This window comes from Lepidochelys kempii, chromosome 8 (genome assembly GCF_965140285.1).
Source record: "Lepidochelys kempii isolate rLepKem1 chromosome 8, rLepKem1.hap1, whole genome shotgun sequence".
Lineage (NCBI taxonomy): Eukaryota > Metazoa > Chordata > Testudines > Cheloniidae > Lepidochelys > Lepidochelys kempii.
Window position 1 is genome coordinate 65,902,931 of NC_136387.1, and position 19,471 is coordinate 65,922,401.

Below are 19,471 nucleotides of genomic sequence, written 5' to 3' on the forward strand. Positions count from 1 at the left end.
TGCCTTACTATATAACTGTCCTACCACTATCCCTCCCATTCCCCTCCCTTTTTTTAAAATGACACTCTCTTGTTGAGTCACTTCTGAATTTAGGACCCTGATCCTTAAAACATTTAACTATACGCATTTAACTTTACTTATATGAATAGTCCCATAGAAGTCATTTGTGGATTCAGAATGAATCTGGAGAAACATGCTTGAGCAATTCAACACTGAAACAGTCTTGCAACTCCCATATAATTGTCAGGAGCCTTTTAACATCCTCATCATCACCACCACCATCACACAGCCTGGATCCAGCTATTCCCCATGATCTGTGAATAAGAGGCTCTCCTCTCATGTCTCTCTACTTCCAGAAAAGAGGTTTTAACTACCTCTGCAGCAGTATTTCCCCACTTCCTCTAGATCAGTATGGAGGGAGAAGGCAGGCAGTGAGTGGGCCGGAGAAAGAGTGGGCTGGTTAGTAGTGGGACTAAGAGGAACACACTTCAGCCCCCTACCAACCAATAGAGCTCAGGGCAGAAATGTAATGCAGTGAAAAGCTGAACTACATTTCTGCTGCTCCCTGCTCTGCCACTGAGCCCTCTTCCTCTAAGTGGGGTGTGTGTTGGAAGCTGTTACAGGATGGGTCCACTGGAGCAAGGAGGGTTACCAAAGATGCAACAGCAGCATAGAGGCTTGGGCCTCCCTGTAGACAACCCTGACCTTCCGCTGATGCCTCAGGATCTGCAAGGTGTGAAGGCCTGTTCCAAGATGGTGACTGGGCCCTCCTTTTTAAGAAATGAAATGAGAGCAAGTAATGGAATCAGAATCTTGCTTATAACTACTTACCTAGCCATACAATATCATAACACTGTCATTGTTACTCTGTATGTGTCTGCACCGTGCTTAGCACAGTGGGGCCCTGATATGTGACTGGGACCTCTCGGTGCTACCACAACACAAACAAATGAATAAATACTCTAAATCCTTACTGCTTATCTGTTTTCTGTCAAGCATCCCCTCCCCTCGTTTATCTTCTGGTTCCAGGCAGTCAGATTCTCCTCTCAGTCACACCCATGCAACCAAACTGAAGTCCCTGGTGCAAAGGAGTGGGGAACTTGGTATAAGCTCTCTGCCTTGGTTACAGAGCTCTTTCTCTAATTGAGTCAGCATGACCCCAGTTGCCTTCTTAGCTTGTTTTCACCTTCTCTGATCCAGGGTCTACTTGCACTCCTGATTCTGGCAGATAATGCTGTCTGGCAGTAATGTGGCCATGCATTACACACTACAGAATTCCATCAATGTCCTGTGCCTAGAGGAATAATCTCCCAATGGTTATTTTATCAAACAAAACTATCTATCCTGTACCATTTGAGCACCTCTCTTCTTGCTTCTTAGAATGCTTTTTTCCTCCTTACTCTATTGGTCTTCTGTTTTAAAAAGGCTGAAAGCCATCATGTCATTCAGGCTGTCTTCTTGCTATTTTACTACTAATAGTAGTTCAGTTACATTTACCATGAATTCATTTCATATTTTATCTACAAGTCTCTTTGCCTTCCAGTTCAAAAGCCTGTGGAGAGGGTCACTTCATAGTGATTTGGTGAACACATACTATATTCTGGAGGCTGCCATCTTGTGCTCCAGAATTTAAGCTATCATTTAAAACAAACATGGTTGAGAATGAAATGTGAACAGACTATAATGCAGTGATGTTAGCCTCAAAACAACTCCGAAAGAGTTGTGAGCTGCTGATTGCCCTATTAATATCAAGAGGTTGTTAGTTCTGAAGTCTAATGATAAATTAAATGTCATTATCTGTTTCACTACTCATCAAAACACACAAGAAAAGAGTTTTATGTTATGAAAATTTACCGAGAGTGGAATCTCATGTTGCCTTCTGAAGAGGGTGGAACTTGATGCTTGGGAAAGTATCACTACTTTTTTTCCCCCTTCTTCAATCCCTACTCATGGACCCCTAGCAAAAGAGGGATCCATTGCTGCTGCTATTCCACTATCCCAACACTTCTCTGAGTCAGTCATCTAAATGAAACATACAATTGGATACACCTAACATAGCAAGATGCAGTATAGCTAGAAACAGAGCAGGAGGCACTTTGTTAGGAATAAAATATGAAACAGGTCTTCTGAAATAAATATTTCAGAGGTTTCTCTCTCAGTAAAGCAAAAGAATAGTATTCCATGTGTACCCCATTACACAGTGTGGTGTCATGATTAGAGTAGGACATTAATAGACAGACGACCCTGTTTCTTATCCCACTTTGAAACTGATTTACTATGTGACCTTGAGCAAGTCATTTAGATCCAAATTTTCAGATGTGCCCACTAATTTTGTATGCCTTAGCTCATGAGTGCTCAACTCAAGATTTTTAAAAGGTGCTTTACACTCACAATTCTAGTTGAAGTCACTGAAAAAACCAGCCTTATGCTCTCTCTGCCTAAATTTCCTCATATTTTAAATGGAGATACTAATATTTAACCACCTTTGTAAAGTGCTTTGAAGTCATAGGGAAAAAAAAGTGATATATAATATTATGTGGGTAGGTGAAAGCCTGTGCCGTTTTACAGGTGTAATTTGTAAAGCGTAAAAAAAAAAAAAAAAAGCCAACCATGTCTGGGAACCCCTTTCTAATGTTTTCTGGATGTTAAGGACTGGGATTATGGCTAGCCCCTGCATAGGAACACAATTGGGGGTAGGAGAGGAGGTTTCTTCTCACATACCCTTGCACACATTGACAAACCAAGCCACAATTTGGTCATAAAGCAGTAATCCGTTAAACGAGTTAAATGTTTTCTGAACTAATAATGCAGCTTATTAAGTCTGTCTTTACCAAAAGTTGCCAACAGATGGGCTCTTTTTATAACTTTAATAAATTAACACAAGTACAGCTGCAGTAAGAATAGCTGATTTCAAGCAGACTTATTCACTCCTAATTTACTGGAATGATAAAGAATGTCAGGTAGATAAGCAAAAAGAAAAGGAGTACTTGTGGCACCTTAGAGACTAACCAATTTATTTGAGCACTCATGCTCAAATAAATTGGTTAGTCTCTAAGGTGCCACAAGTACTCCTTTTCTTTTTGCGAATACAGACTAACACGGCTGTTCCTCTGAAACCTGTCATTATGCAAGGTAGATAAGCATAATTACTGACAGTAATATACTGGACAAAGAGCTAAATTCTGCCATCCTTAATTAAGCAAACCTCTCATTGAAGTCACCATCAACTTAAGTAGGAGTTTTGCTTGATTAATAACTGCGGTACGTAGCACAAGAAAATTATGTGCCATAGTATATACTCAGCTGATGTACATTTTGTTGCTCTGCTGATTTCAGATGGTGTGTGCAGGTGTGAGGCTAGGGGTTGGATGAAATCTTATTGAAGCTGTGGGTGTAACAACTGCCCTTCTTTCAGGATAAATGTTGACAATTTGTATAGTCAATTGCTTGACCACACTTTGGATGTGTGGATGGATACTCAAGAGAGCAAATAATCAATATCAGTCAGGTTGATTAATATAGTACAGGAACAAGATTCTATATGATACCAGTCTCCGAGAAGCCGTCTCGTACAGTGATATTACATTCACCTTATGCAGGTCTGCTCCCAAAGTTATACATTTCAGCTGCTGGTTTCAGAGTGGGAGCCGTGTTAGTCTGTATCAACAAGAAGAACGAGAAGTACTTGTGGCACCTTAGAGACTAACAAATTTATTTGGGCATAACGTTTTGTGGGCTAAAACTCACTTCATCAGATGCACGGAGTGGAAAATATAGTAGGAAGACACACACACACACACACACACACACACAGAACATGAAAAGATGGGGTTGCCATACCAACTCTAATGAGACAAATCAATTAAGGTGGGCTATTATCAGCAGGAGAAAAAAAACTTTTGTAGTGATAATCAGAATGGCCCATTTCAAACAGTTGACAAGAAGGTGCGAGTAATAGTAGGGGCAAAAATTAGCATGGGGAAATAGTTTTTAGTTTGTGTAATGACCCATCCACTCCCAGTCTTTATTCAAGCCTAATTTGATGGTATCCAGTTTGCAAATTAATTCCAGTTCTGCAGTTTCTTGTTGGAGTCTGTTTTTGAAGATTTTTTTATTGAAGAATTGCCACTTTTAGGTCAAAAAGAACAAGTACTTGTGGCACCTTAGAGAGACTAACAAATTTATTTGAGCATAAGCTTTTGTGGGCTAAAGCCTACTTCATTGGATGCATACAGTGGAAAATACAGTAGGAAGAGTGTCCAGGGAGGCTGAAGTGTTCTCCGACTGGTTTTTGAATGTTATAATTCTTGACATCTGATTTGTGTCCATTTATTCTTTTGTGTAGAGGCTGTCAGGTTTGGCCAATGTACATGGCAGAGGGGCATTGCTGGCACATGATGGCATATATCACATTGATAGATGTGCAGGTGAACGAGCCCCTGATGTGATTAGGTCCTATGATGGTGTTCCTTGAATAGATATGTGGACACAGTTGGCAACGGGGTTTGTTGTAAGGATAGGGTTAGGGTTAGTGTTTTTGTTGTGTGGTTGCTGGTGAGTATTTGCTTCAGGTTGAGGGGCTGTCTTTAAGCGAGGACTGGCCTGTCTCCCAAGGTTTGTGAGAATGAGGGATCATCCTTCAGGATAGGTTGTAAATCCTTGATGATGTGCTGGAGAGGTTTTAGTTGCGGGATGAAGGTGACGGCTAGTGCCATTCTATTACTTTCTTTGTTGGGCCTGTCCTGTAGTAGGTGACTTCTGTGTACTCTTCTGGCTCTGTCAATCTGTTTCTTCACTTCAGCAGGTGGGTACTGTAGTTTTAAGAACGCTTGATAGAGATCTTGAAAGTGTTTGTCTCTGTCTGAGGGATTGGAGCAAATGCGATTGTATCTTAGAGCTTGGCTGTAGACAGTGGATTGTGTGATGTGGTCTGTATGAAAGCTGGAGGCATGTAGGTAAGTATAGTGGTCAGTAGGTTTCGGGTATAGGGTGGTGTTTATGTGACCATCGCTTATTAGCACCATAGTGTCCAGGAAGTGGATCTCCTGTGTGGACTGGTCCGGACTGAGGTTGACGGTGGGATGGAAATTGTTGAAATCCTGGTGGAATTCCTCAAGGGCTTCTTTTCCATGGGTCCAGATGATGAAGATGTCACTAATGTAGTGCAAGTAGAGTAGGAGTGTTAGGGTGAGAGCTGAGGAAGCGCTGTTCTAAGGCAGCCATAAAAATGTTGGCGTACTGTGGGGCCATGCCACACCCTTACCTTTGTTAGGATACGAGCATTCTAGGTACTGGTCTTTGAAGGTACTTCCCTAGCTTGTATTATTACATAGAATACTTGTCAGAATCAAGATACATTTGTTCTATCTGCTTATGACAAATGCTTACTTCAGCAAATGCAAGGAATTATGGGATACTTAGCATAAGTGAAAAGGATTATGGTATAGCCAGTTTGGGCTATATCATGGCTACAGTATTTGGGCTTCTGAGAAAAAGCTAAGAGAGTGAGTTTTTGGGTAGAGTCCTGGATGGAAAGTGGCTTTAGAATCATGAGCAAAGAAACGGTCTTCTGCTGTTTGAGCCCTGCTGTGTTCAGGGAAATAGGACTTTATGTACATTATTTGTTAATAAGTAGGACTGCATCAAAGAAATACATGGCCCCATCACCAACTTCCCTCCCTATCAGACCCTGAATATTAGCTAACTGCTTATGTCGAAAGGGCTCCTAGGCACTACAATAATACAAATAATAATGAAAACATAAAAATAATAATCTCTGTTCAGTAAGTCTTAAAGTTAAGCTTGTGCTTAATAACCCTTCCTGAATAGGGATTGCTCTCCTGAGTCAGGGTCTCTGTGTTGGTTTGGCATTATTACTACTACTAATAATTCATATAGCAGAAATCAGGATCCGGGACCCACTATGTTAGGAACTGTATGTACACAAGGAAGTGATGATCTCTTGATATTTGTTTTGGAATTGCTATATAACTCACTCAGGGCTTCTCCACTCAATTACTAATAATCCCAAACTCATGTCAATACAAATTTAAACTTCACCATGCCATCATATATACATAATATGGATATGTAGGCAATTGTATCAGAAGCAAACAAGGTGCCTCACAGGGCAAATAATGAAACAGTAATCTGTTCCAGTCCAAAACAGTATTAGAATCTAACTCTCGCATAAAAAGAAACGCAGGACAGTAGTTCACGTAGAGAGTGTGGACGCAACATTAAGTGAGGAAGAATTTAAAAAATAAGTTGATTTTAAAGAGGAATTAAGATAAAATGGTTGGTGGACAGAGATGGGAGGCTATTCCAAGCCTAGGGGGCAGTACGTCAATACAGGAACATTATCAAGTACATGTCACAAATGTTGAATTACATCAAAACTGTTATATATAAAATTGGAATGACAGATTTAATTATTTAAAAGTAAGTACTTTTTGTGTTTACTTTCTCATCAATAATCCCCATCCCAGCTAGTGTGCAACCTTAATATAGCATTTTTGGACTTCTAGATGTTAAACAATGGAGCTGTAGCATGTTTTTGTATGGAATTCTATTTTATGGAATATATATTTATATATAACTAGTTCTTGCCTTCTTCAGTTTGTTGGCATTTAAATGTTAAAAGGTCTGATAGAGAACAATAAAAAATATTTTGACAAAACACAGCACAGAAAATATTAAAAATTGTATGCCTACACACACACGTTGGTCAGAGAGTCCTCACTTGTTTCTTTAAATATATACAAATGTAAAATTTTTCTTATTGCATAATACAGTTCTCAAATTGTGTATGTTGTGTTGATCTGTAGATCTTTTGCTATTATTGTACCTAAAGCTGGCTAATAATGCTTGCTCCTTGTTTCCATCTGATAATTCATACTAAAAGACATGCAATAGTGTATTTTATTTTAATAATACAATAACATTACTGGTACTACTGTTCCATGTAAGCAAATTGTCCCAAAGATTTCATGCAGTCATGAGGGAAGGTGGTCCATGCATTTATGAGTTGGACAGGAGATGGTCCATGAGAATCTCTTAATTAAAATGTAATCTACACAATAAAAAAAGTTATAGACTCCTTGGCATAAGATTTTCTCCATCATAATCCCTTTTCACCCCAAAACATTTTACAAGTTACAGACAGCTGACCCTACCCAAATGCAGCCTCCTTGAGAACAACCACCCACTAGCAAAAGGAGTTGTAAACTTACGTGAATTGTAAACTCTTTGAGGCAGGGACTATCTTTTTGATGGGTTTGTACAGCGCTTAGCACGCTGAGGTACTGGTCCATGGAGGGGGTTCTCAGGCACCACTTGAATGCTACTAATATAATAGGGAGGAATGATTTAAGCCAAGGACATTGGGACAACCCACAACGACAGGAAGTGCCCTAGAAACGTTAACAACCAGGGTCGACAAGCGTGTGGATTTCCTAGTGTCCCCTGTGGAAGGTCCCACCTGGCGACTGGCCTATGCAGAGGGAGGGTTCGTGCGGCCGCTGCTCCAGTCCCTCTCGGTACGTCCATGGAGCACTGCACGCGCTCCTTGCCTCCCCGCGGCGGGAAGCGCCCTCGCTCCCCTGGCACTGGGCCCCCGAGGCCTGGCTGCGCCTGGGAGCTGCCCGCCCTTGGCCTGGCGTCAAGAATGCCCCATTGTCCGGCCGGCCACGTGACGCCATTCCCCGCCAGGGCTGGGGAGGCCCCGCCCCTAGCCAGTCGCTGCGCCCAGCCCAGGCCAGGGCCCTTTCACGCGGAGGAGGGGGCGCGGGGCGCATGCGCCGTGCGCGGATTTGCTCTGCCATCCAGTGCGGCAGCGGCTGGGGAAAGCCGCAGCGGCTGGGCGAGACAGGACAGGAGCCGAGAGGCGTTAATTTGCGGCAGCCCCAAAGGGAGCCGGGGCGCTAGCAAGGGCAGCCGCCGCCGCCCCCGCCCACCGGGGGTCTCCGCTGCGGGGAGGCGAAGGCGCGGGGGCCGCGCCGCGCCCGGAGCCTGCGCTGGGAATTTTGACATCTCTTGTGTCTCAGCGGCGGCCGGGAAGGGCCAGGTCCCCGCTTCCTGCCGCTGCGGGGAAATCACGGCCAGCTCCCGCGGGGGCTCCGTCCCTGCCGGCGGAGGGCGGGGGGATCCCCGCGGGCTCAGCCCTCGCCGGGGGGGGGTGTTTCCCTAGCAAAGGGAGCGGGGGTTATCAACTTGTCATTTTGGGGGGCGGGGGCCTTGCCTGGATGAATTGAGACAAAGAGCGAGGGAAGGAGAAAGCAGAGGCTCTGCTACGTTCCTGGGCAGAGGAGGCGTCACCCCATAGGGACAGCTGAGTTCATCATCACCGGAGGCGGCGGCGGCTGCTGCGTCTATTTTGTATACGGTTTTTTTTTTATTATTATTATTATTTTGTGGGGGAGGACTTGGGAAGAATAATCATGTAAATAAAAGAGAAGGTGCTGTAAAAAGATGGGGGATGCTGCAGACATCAAGGAAATGAGAAAGACGTTCATTGTTCCTGCCGTCAAACCTTTTGACCATTATGATTTCACCAGAGCAAAAATCGCCTGTAATCTAGCGTGGCTGGTGGCCAAAGCCTTTGGGACAGGTAGGTGGCGTCTTCTTCCCTTTCTTTGATGCTGGTTCCTGCCTGGTCGCTTCACTACTGCGGACGTGAGCCATTCCCAAGGGAATTGCAGAGGAGAAAATCATCTTGATCTGTTGCTTGATCATGTGGTTTTTATTTTCGAATACCTGTTGTCTTTTTTTCTTACGTGTATCAACGCTATTTCCGTCACTGAGTGTCATGTTTGTGTGTCTAATTGCGTTTATTTGGGGGTATTCAGCCTTACAAAACTCTGTGTATTGTTTTTCCATTCACATTTTTTGTTGTAATACAAAAATAGTTGTTTTCCGTTGAAGAGCTGAGAGGTAGAGGGGGATATGGATGTGCACTGTTAGTTTTGATATGTGTGATGGTAAGCCTATAGTCACTCAGATGGGTAAAGATTAAGCAATAACCTGGATTCCAGGAGAAAGAGCATTTAATGTCAATTGTCACCCAACCCTGTATAGAATTCTCTCTGTCTGACTGTATAACATTCGTTTATTTTAATGCTTCTGAAAAGTATTAGTTCTATGCTTCGAAAAACCAGGGCCTTCAGGAATATCAGACTTATATCAGAAATATTACTAAGAATATCTTTTGAGGGCAAACATTTAAAAAATACAAAAAAATGTGTGATTTAACTATATCATTATTTAATTTTCAATTTATAAAACAGTTTTGTTGATATTTTTGAAAGAAAGAGTGTGCAGGAACAATCAATCATTTCCCCCCTGTCCTCTGTAGAATAACAGGAAAAGGTTTCTCCTTTTGGAATTCTGCAACAGTTGCATATGTAGCCAGAGTACTGTTGCATATTGTAATAGGGCTAAAAGATGTATCTTTTTGATGTCATTAGGAGCTGGTAATACCCGACAACAGCCTTTCTCTTTATATTTAAAAAAAAAAAAAATCCATGACTACTGGCTGTGCTATATATTAGCCGTTTCTGTATGAAATAACCATTTCTGGTTATTGCAAAGCAATTTATTTTGTACAATACTTTTATATTTTGTAGAGCTCAGATTCATGATCTCTTTTTAATCAATGCAAATTTGAGCACTAAAATGCTAAGGCAGTGAAAATTCTTAGAATAATTTGTTTTGGGGTCTTCAGAGGTGATGTAATTTAATGTCCTTAGGTGATTCAGTTCTGTAGGCTTGCATGTATATGAACTAAACAGGTCTTTCCCCCCCCATGATCATATGAGGTATAGAATATGCACTGTGGCTGTAGATTCAGATATGGTAGAGTTTTATTCTGGTGTGGCTTTGCAAATTCTTTAGGCGATTGAGCTATTTTGGTTTTTATTAGCTGAGTTTGGACTGAATGTGGAAAGCAACCTGTAGGGTTCTTTCTACTTAGCTTTCTGTAAAAGTCCGATCCAAACCAAATTCCTTTACTTTCCTTGTCCCTCCCTATGGTTTTCATTCTGAGAGATACACAAGCAAATGCAACAAGTAATCAGTTAAGAGCAGATATTCTCTGCTTTTGCCTTTTAAATTCTCTGTTAGTATTTGACCCACTTAATGCAACTAATGGAAATAATGTCAAATAGAATTGTATACAGCATTAAAGTATTCCAGATCATAATTTTGTGACTAATTTCAAGTCAGTGTTCAACTCCAGGAACTACTACCACGTGGTATATTAGAATTTGAGGGTGAGAGCATGGAAGTATACATAAAACTTGTATGTTTGAAATGCATACATTACCTTTAGACATGAAACAGAAGCAGAATTGGAGGATTGACCATCTCCTTTTCATATTTTTAAAGCTCTCCCTGGAATAGATTACAACTTTTTCTTCAAAGAAAGCCATATTTCTACTACCTGCTGTCATATGTTTACCCAAAAGGAACTACAAAGGATGCTTAGAGTGTGTGTGAATATCTCATTCCCTATATATATAAATAAAACCTTGAAGTGACAGATTTTGAAGTGATCACTAATGAAATAAGGGGTTTCAAAACTTTGTCCTAAATTCACAGAAAATACTGATCAATAACTATCTTGCATTTCTCCCTTCATTCTGCTTTCCCAAGTTAAAATACTGTTTTCTCCATCAGATAATTCCTTATCTTGGAGAAAAGTCCTATCCCTCCACCATCTGTCCATTTTGGACGAGTTCACATGGTTTCTTTTGTGGTATAAAAAGCATCTTCAGTTTCTTCTTTAGACATATTGTACACACATGCAATATGTAAAAATGTACATTTGGGGTCTGATAGATGTGCCTTGTTTTAAATGCATGGTGCAACACAAACAAAAATGTGGGTGACTCTTAACAACTTGGTTGTGCTATAGAAGAGAAACCTGTCCTCTCCAAGAGGACTTCTGAAGTATTCTGTGGGGGGCAGTTATGCTTTACCAAAATCAAGGAGTCAGTGCTATCCTTGTTGGAGTGGTGTCTATGGGACTGATAATAAACAAACATACAGTTCCAGATTCAGCTCTGTTACATCTGTGCAATGTCATGGACTTTAATGAGGTTGGGAAGGGATAAGAGTAGACTTTGTTTAACCCTGTATTTGCATATGATATGAGCCAAACATACAGCACAAGAACAGAAGATGTATGGGGGAAATAGTCATTTAAAAACATCATATATGAAGCATGAATGAGATTGAAATAACTTTGAATATAAAAATAATGCTAGGAATTTGTTTCCTTTCAGTCTTATTCCATCTCCTGTAGCATCCATTTTCAGTTCTTTCAGAGTTAGGAAGAAACACAATCTTCTCCTATGAACCATAGCTGAAATTTAACTGGGTACATCAATGCATAGTCTTAATTCAACATAATATAACTGCAAGCAGATAAGTCCTAAGCCTATGTTGCCCTGATGGTACTTGAGAGATTTAAGGTTTCAGAGTGGTAGCCGTATGAATCTGTATCAGCAAAAACAAGGAGTACTTGTGGCACCTTAGAGACTAACAAATTTATTTGGGCATAAGCTTTCGTGGGCTAAAACCCACTTCATCTGATGCATGGAGTGAAAAATACAGTAGGAAGAGATTATATTATATATATATATATATACACACACACACACACACACACAGTACATGAAAAGATGGAGTTGCCTTACCAAGTGGGGGGAGGGAGAGGAGTCAGTTCTAACGAGGCAATTCAATTAAAGTGGGCTATCATCAACAGGAGGAAAAATCACTTTTGTAGTGGTAATCAAGGTGGCCCATTTCAAACAGTTGACAAGAAGGTGTGAGTAGCAATAGGGGGAAATTAGCATGGGGAAATTTAGTTTTTGTAGTGACCCATTCACTCCCAGTCTTTATTCATGCCTAATTTGGTATGCAGTTTGCAAATTAATTCCAGTTCTGCAGTTTCTCATTGGAGTCTGTTTTTGAAGGTTTTTGTGTTGAAGAATTGCCACTTTTAAGTCTGTTATTGAGTGTCCAGGGAGGTTGAAGTGTTCTCCAACTGGTTTTTGAATGTTACTCAGACCTTCTTGTCAGCTGTTTGAAATGGGCCACCCTAATTACTGCTACAAAAGTGATTTTTTCCTCCTGTTGTTAATAGCCCACTTTAATTGAATTGTCTCATTAGACCTGACCCCCCCACTTGGTAAGGCAACTCCCATCTTTTCATGTACTGTGTATAAATATCTTCCTACTGTATTTTCCACTCCAGGCATCAGATGAAGTGGGTTTTAGCCCATGAAAGCTTATGCCCAAATAAATTTGTTAGTCTCTAAGGTGCCACAAGTACTCGTTGTTTGAGAGAGTTAAGTTCAAGATTCAAATTTAAATGAATGCAAATAAACAAACGATTCTTTTAGCTTCTGGCTACTGTTTAACTGCAAGTACTAGTACTATGTAACTAGACTCAGACAAATGGAAAAGATATTTCTCTAACATAACTGTATATGATATATTTTGGTTCTTAAAATTTTGGGACACTGTTGTGGAATTCAGGTAATATCACAATTGAGTCAAATACAGAAACTTTATGTCCCAGACAATGGTCTTTGAGATTATATGTATTTCTTATTTTTATGAGCCATATTTACAGTGATTATTCAGGATTTAATATGGTTCTAATCTAGCGGTCAGTATGTGTTGGTCAAATGAACTTAATACATTTTGTTTAATGTATTTAGCTCAATTTCTTTCCTAACATAAGCATAATGCAGTGAGAGCTTGATTTCTTCTTGTGTTTGTTTTAGAGACTTGGAAATATTAATATTGATTTGTTGCATTATGTTTGTACTTAAAACTACTTTTCCCTAGAAAGACCTTTATGAAATGACTTTCTTTTGGAGAGAATCTGCACTAGAGATGCATTTTCATCTAACATAATGAAAGGAAGCTTCTTAAAAAATTCAGGGTGCTGGGAAGCAGAGGTGTTTTAACTGTCAAACAATTTAAGAGATTTAGAAGTAGCTTTATTCTTCTAATATTTCAAAGGGGATATGATCACGAAAAGTAAGACTTCCAAAATCTTGGGAGTGGGAGTGAAGTTTGATTGAGATTTTGGAAGGGCAATCTTTGGGTTTAAATCCACAAAGAATTACCATGTATGCTAAAGTCTATTTAATTCAACAGACTACTCATGAGATTAGTGATTTGGAAGAAAACAAGAACTTGCCTTTAGTTTAGAAAATCTGCTTTCCATACCAAATGGCTGAAATCTGCTGATATTATATTCCTTATGTACCTTAAAGGAGGGTAGGCCTGACTAGTGAAAAGAATTGAAATACATTGTAACACGGTGTAGGTCAAGGTTCCTCCCCCACTCTGAGCTCTAGGGTACAGATGTGGGGACCTGCATGAAAATCTCCTAAGCTTACTTTTACCAACTTAGGTTAAAACTTCCCCAAGGTACAAATTAATTTTACTCTTTGCCCTTGGAATTTCCACTGCCACCACCAAACTTTAACTGGGTTTACTGGGAAACATAGTTTGAACACATCTTTCCCCCCCAAAATCCTCCCAACCCTTGCACCCCACTTCCTGGGGATTTTGGTAAAAATCCTCACCAATTTGCGTAAGTGACTATAGACCCAAACCCTTGGATCTTAGAACAACGAAAAAGCATTCAGTTTTCTTACAAGAAGACTTTTAATAGAAGTAAAGGAATCACCTTTATAAAATCAGAATGGTAGATACCTTACAGGGTAATTAGATTCAAAACATAGAGAATCCCTCTAGGCAAAAACCTTAAGTTACAAAAAAGACACACAGACAGGAATAGTCATTCTATTCAGCACAGTTCTTTTCTCAGCCATTTAAAGAAATCATAATCTAACACATACCTAGCTAGATTACTTACTAAAAGTTCTAAGACTCCATTCCTGTTCTGTCCCCGGCAAAAACAGCATACAGACAGACATAGACCCTTTGTTTTTTTCCCTCCTCCCAGCTTTTGAAAGTATCTTGTCTCCTCATTGGTCATTTTGGTCAGGTGCCAGCGAGGTTACCTTTTGCTTCTTAACCCTTTACAGGTGAGAGGATTTTTCCTCTGGCCAGGAGGAATTTTAAAGGGGTTTACCCTTCCCTTTATATTTATGACAGTGTACAAGAGACTTACGCCCTTAAGATCTTTGCCAATCTTTTGAAGACATCTCAAGAGTTTGTGTTCTTTCTCTCTTAGAACCATAGTCACATTAGAAAGTGAACTATTCTGAGAGAATTTTAAAAGGCAACTCTGTAGTGAAAACAGGTCTACACAGTACAGATTCGGGGCGGGGAATCCTTTTCACAATTAAGGGGAATCAGACTGATTTTTTTTAAGCTCTAAGTTGCAAAAACAAATTAGATATAGTATAAAATTTTGGGCCAAATTCATTCATGCTGTTATAATATTGAAGTAATAGACTACAAAGCACTTTATTCTTGAGCTTGCATTAAGCAGGAGTTCTGAAAAGTTTTTACCTGATAATTCACTTTCTCAGAATTATGCTGCAGATGCTCTACTAATATGTGGTGGGAGTCAATATAAACAGTCTGGGTCTTTGTTGGAGATTCTAGAATCTACTATTCCCATGGGAGACATTTTAAAAGGGTTAAAGTTAATACAGTAAAATAACTGAAAGCTTTGGTTTAGATGAAGAAACCACACAAGAATGACACTATGTATAAGAGTACAGATTTTGGTTGGGTGGGGTTGCACATATGTACCAGATGTCTAGTGGACACACTTCTGTGTTAAGAGTAGGTATGCTATGAGGCTTTGTTGTCAGTGCAGAAGATGTGAAGTATCTTGGTGTAAAGTTTTCTGATACATCTGAGCAGAAGTTATGTGGCGTTATGGTTATAGAATTGAAATTGTTTGAGCTAAAATATCCCAATTGCAGGTATGGAAATAATCCTGTAAATGATTTAAGTGTAATGTTAACTTAGGTTCTCCTAGTTTTCTAGTTTCTGTGGTGGTGTGTTTATTTTTGGTTAAGTTTCTGTAAGACGGTTTAGAAGAACTAATGTGAAACACATTGATGCTTGAACTGGAACTCTTGATGTAATGGAGTTTGTAAGGTGCACCAAGATTTGCATCTACTAGACTCTGAGTTCAAGTGTGTGTAAATTTTGAACATCTACCAGCTTCAGTGCAGCTTACAGGTTCCTCAACCCAAAAACCATTGAGTGTGGTGCAGTTTAGGAGTGCATTAAACCAAATACAAGTGACTTCCATACAAAGTTGGGAAAGCAGGTAGAGCCTGCTCAGTTTGCAAGTTAAATGTATATACTGTGCACTGAATAAATTCCAGAGAGATCCTCACTGCAAATTCTTTAAGAACATATAAATGGCCCTACTGGGTCAGACCAAAGGTCCATCTAGCCCAGTATCCTGTCTTTGGACAGTGGCCAGTGCCAGGTGCTCCAGAGGGAATGAACAGAACAGTTAATCATCAAGTGATCCATTCCCTGTCACTCATTGCTAGCTTCTGGCAAACAGAGGCTAGGGACACCATTCCTGCCTATCCTAGCTAATAGCCTTTGATGGACCTATCCTCCATGAATTTATCTCGTTCTTTTTTGAACCCTGTTATGGTCTTGGCCTTCACAACATCCTCTGGCAAGGAGTTCCACAGGTTGACTGCCTTGTGTGAAGAAATATTTCCTTTTATTTGTTTTAAACCTGCTGCCTATTAATTTCGTTTCGTGGCCCCTAGTTCTTTTGTTATGAGAAATAGTAAACACTTTATCTACTTTCTCTATACCAATCATGATTTTATAGACCTCAATCATATCTCCCCTTAATTGCCTCTTTTCCAAGATGAAAAGTCCCAGTCTTCTCTCTCCTCCATATGGAAGCCATTCCATACCCCAAATAATTTTGGTTGCCCTTTTCTGAACCTTTTCCAATTCCTATATATATATATATGTATATAAAAATAAAATTTTGAGATGGCCCACATCTGCACACAGTATTCAAGATGTGGGCATACCATGGATTTATATAGAGGCAACATGATATTTTCTGTCCTATTATCTATCCCTTTCTTAATTATTCCCACCATTGTTTGCTTTTTTGACTGTCAATGCACATTGAGTGGATGTTTTCAGAGAACTATCCACAATGACTCCAAGATCTCTTTCTTGAGAGGTAACAGTTAATTTAGACCCCATCATCTTATATGTATAGTTGGGATTATGCTTTCCAATGTTCATTACTTTGCATTTATCAGCATTAAATTTCTTCTGCCATTTTGTTGCCCAGTTACCCTGTTTTGAGAGATCCTTTTGTAGCTCTTCACAGTCTGCCTGGGTCTTAACTATCTTTAGTAATTTTGTATCATCTGCAAATTTTGCCACCTCACTGTTTACCCCTTTTTCCAGATCATTTATGAATATGTCGAATAGGACTGGTCCCAGAACAGACCCTTGGGGGACACCACTCTTTACCTCTCTCGATTCTGAAAACTGACCAGAGACACCTACCCTTTGTTTCCTATCTTTTAACCAGTTACCAATCCATGAGAGCACCTTCCCTCTTATCCCGTGACAGCTTACTTTGTGTAAGAGCCTTTGGTGAGGGATCTTGTCAAAGGCTTTCTGAAAATCTAAGTACACTATATCCACTTTGCCCCCAGCCTTAAAGTTTAACCTAAAGAGTGAAGGGTGAGAATGATCCTAGTGGACAAGGACAAGTAACTTCTGCATCAAGACACAGGAGTTGATCTCTTAGATAACTGGCTCCCAGGCCATTCAGCGCTTCATAGATTCTAATCAATATATTAAATTGCCCTCATAGTTGAATAAGAAGCCATGCAGAGTACAGAATATTGATATTGTGGGCATATAGTAGCTTGCATCAGTCAGGTTTATACTAGTTGCAGCTTCAGGGTACTCTTTCAAGGATAACCTCTTTTGATTGTACAGTATTGTAACCTGAAGGCTGAATTGATTGAAAGCCATGGCTCACTATTTAGAGGTTCTTGTCAGAGACCGTGATCTTAGTCTCTTGACCAACCATAAATAAAAGGCAGTGGATCCAGTATGACCTTGAAACTACAAATGTTTTGGGAAAGTAAACTTGCCGGTCTGGCCCACTCCTCCAGATGCTTCCCTCTATTGTTTCACTTCTGTCTTATCAGAACTGAGTCTGAGCTAGTTTCCCTCCATCTGCTTTCTCACCTCTGTTAGTTCTTAGAAGGTGCAGAAACTGCCATATAAGTTTGACAAAAGGGAGATAAAAATCTGAGTGTCATTTATATATTGGTGATGATGAAGGTCACAACATTTCATAGTCTTTCCTAGCAGCTGTAATTATATACCTGAACAGCAACAGGGACAGCACAGAGGCCAGTAGAAACCAATACATGCTTTTCTACTTCACGGTCATGTAAAGGTGTAGGATTTCTCTTAGAAAGGATTGATTTACTAAAGGGCCACTATCACAAAAGTCCACAAGCAAGATGGTCATTTCTACTGAAGACTGATTGTCTAGTAATCAACAAGGATATAGTCATTAAAAAGAGTTCATAGAATCATCTTTTTTCTGTATGATGCCCTCGCTTGAAAACGGATTGACGTGAGGTGACGTGAGTACAGCTGTTTTTAACTTCACTCTTTCAGTAACCTTCCTTAGGTTTCAGAGTAACAGCCGTGTTAGTCTGTATTCGCAAAAAGAAAAGGAGTACTTGTGGCACCTTAGAGACTAACCTATTTATTTGAGCATGAGCTTTCGTGAGCTACAGCTCACTTGATCGGATGCATACCATGGAAACTGCAGCAGACATTATATACACACAGAGATCATGAAACAATACCTCCTCCCACCCCACTGTCCTGCTGGTAATAGCTTATCTAAAGTGATCATCAAGTTGGGCCATTTCCAGCACAAATCCAGGTTTTCTCACCCTCCGCCCCCCCCACACAAACTCACTCTCCTGCTGATAATAGCCCATCCAGAGTGACAACTCTCTTCACAATGTGCATGATAATCAAGGTGAGCCATTTCCTGCACAAATCCAGGTTCTCTCACCCCCTCACCCCCCTCCAAAAACCACACACACAACTCACTATCCTGCTGGTAATAGCTCATCCAAAGTGACCGCTCTCCCTACAATGTGCATGATAATCAAGGTGGGCCATTTCCAGCACAAATCCAGGTTTTCTCAACCCCCCACCCCCATATGGGGTATGGGGGGGGGTTGAGAAAACCTGGATTTGTGCTGGATATGGCCCAACTTGATGATCACTTTAGATAAGCTATTACCAGCAGGACAGTGGGGTGGGAGGAGGTATTGTTTCATGATCTCTGTGTGTATATAATGTCTGCTGCAGTTTCCACGGTATGCATCCGATGAAGTGAGCTGTAGCTCACGAAAGCTCATGGTCAAATAAATAGGTTAGTCTCTAAGGTGCCACAAGTACTCCTTTTCTTCTTCCTTAGGTTGGAAGCAATAAGTTGTGAGGGTAACAGTAAGTGGCCATGTTACTATGTGGCTAGCATCCTGACTTGGAAAGAAGTACTCATAAGTACTATCAATAATGAGTTTCTCATGCCATGAATAGTAAGGGTCCAATTCACAGATCTCTAAGTGCAATTCCCCAAAGACCTAAGATGCTGAAGAGCTCAGTGGATGAAATTCCACCAGAGAGCTCGATGGATTCCTACCTCTTTATCGGACAGTGAACTCATAGCTCTGAACAAAAGTCTGATCCAGTCAACCTTGTCAGTAAAGTAGATGGAAAAGCTCTTCAACATTTTGTTATAGAAAGCAAATGAGCGAGCACTAAACCAACCAAAATTTTGAACAGGTCTTCGTGTCAAGACACTGTTGTTATGCCAGGGGAAAATGTGGTTGGGGTGTGTGTGGTTTGGTTTCTTTTTCTTTTTTATTGCAACTAGTTCTGTTGTAGACAGAAACAAATGAGGAAAATCTAGATTAGACAGAGTTCCTGTGGAATAATTTAGCCGTAAGCCTCAAAATTGTGTTGCATTAATTTAAATGGAGCATGTGGGGTCAAAGATATTAACGTGACCACGTTACTGTCCAACATTAAACAGTTTTAAACAAGGTTCGAGGTTTGGTATACAGAGATCTCTGCCTGCTTAGTACCATGGCAAACACACCTTTTATTAAAAGATTATAAGAATATTTAAGGTACAGAAAAAAAGGAAAAACAGAGAAAACCTTTGAAATGTAAAATATTAAGTAAGATCTTTATTTTAACAACATTCCTTGTTCCCTTTCCCTGGTGAAAGTTTTTAGACGAAGGCAAAGAAAAAAATCCTGACAGTCTTTTAAATAACTGTCCTTGTTTGTGGGGGGGAAGAAGTTAGCTAAGATGGGCTGGAGCTGTTGTTGTTAAAGTCCTATTCCATTTCCTAAAAGGAAAAACAAGGCAAACACATGAAGGGAAAGAGAAGACCAGCAAAGGTAGAAAATACAGTTTC

At 40.3% G+C, this 19,471-nt stretch overlaps 2 protein-coding genes across 7 annotated transcripts in view; one reads left to right on the forward strand and one right to left on the reverse strand.

The window, feature by feature from the left end:
* Positions 1-7,404, reverse strand: part of DDX59 (DEAD-box helicase 59) — a 69,785-nt gene extending 62,381 nt beyond the window's left edge. Inside the window, exon 1 of the mRNA XM_073356791.1 lies at positions 7,233-7,404. The gene's annotated coding sequence lies outside the window, so the exon portion shown is untranslated. The remainder of the gene's footprint in view (positions 1-7,232) is intronic.
* Positions 7,405-7,800: 396 nt separating this feature from the next.
* CAMSAP2 (calmodulin regulated spectrin associated protein family member 2) overlaps positions 7,801-19,471 on the forward strand; it is a 171,284-nt gene continuing 159,613 nt past the window's right edge. For 4 of the 6 annotated variants that reach the window (XM_073356781.1, XM_073356785.1, XM_073356783.1 and 1 more), the window contains exon 1: positions 7,801-8,608. In XM_073356781.1, the coding sequence (XP_073212882.1) occupies positions 8,470-8,608 (139 nt within the window). In that variant the 5' untranslated portion in view covers positions 7,801-8,469. The remainder of the gene's footprint in view (positions 8,609-19,471) is intronic. The other 2 variants (XM_073356782.1, XM_073356784.1) reach the window with 1 other exon arrangement.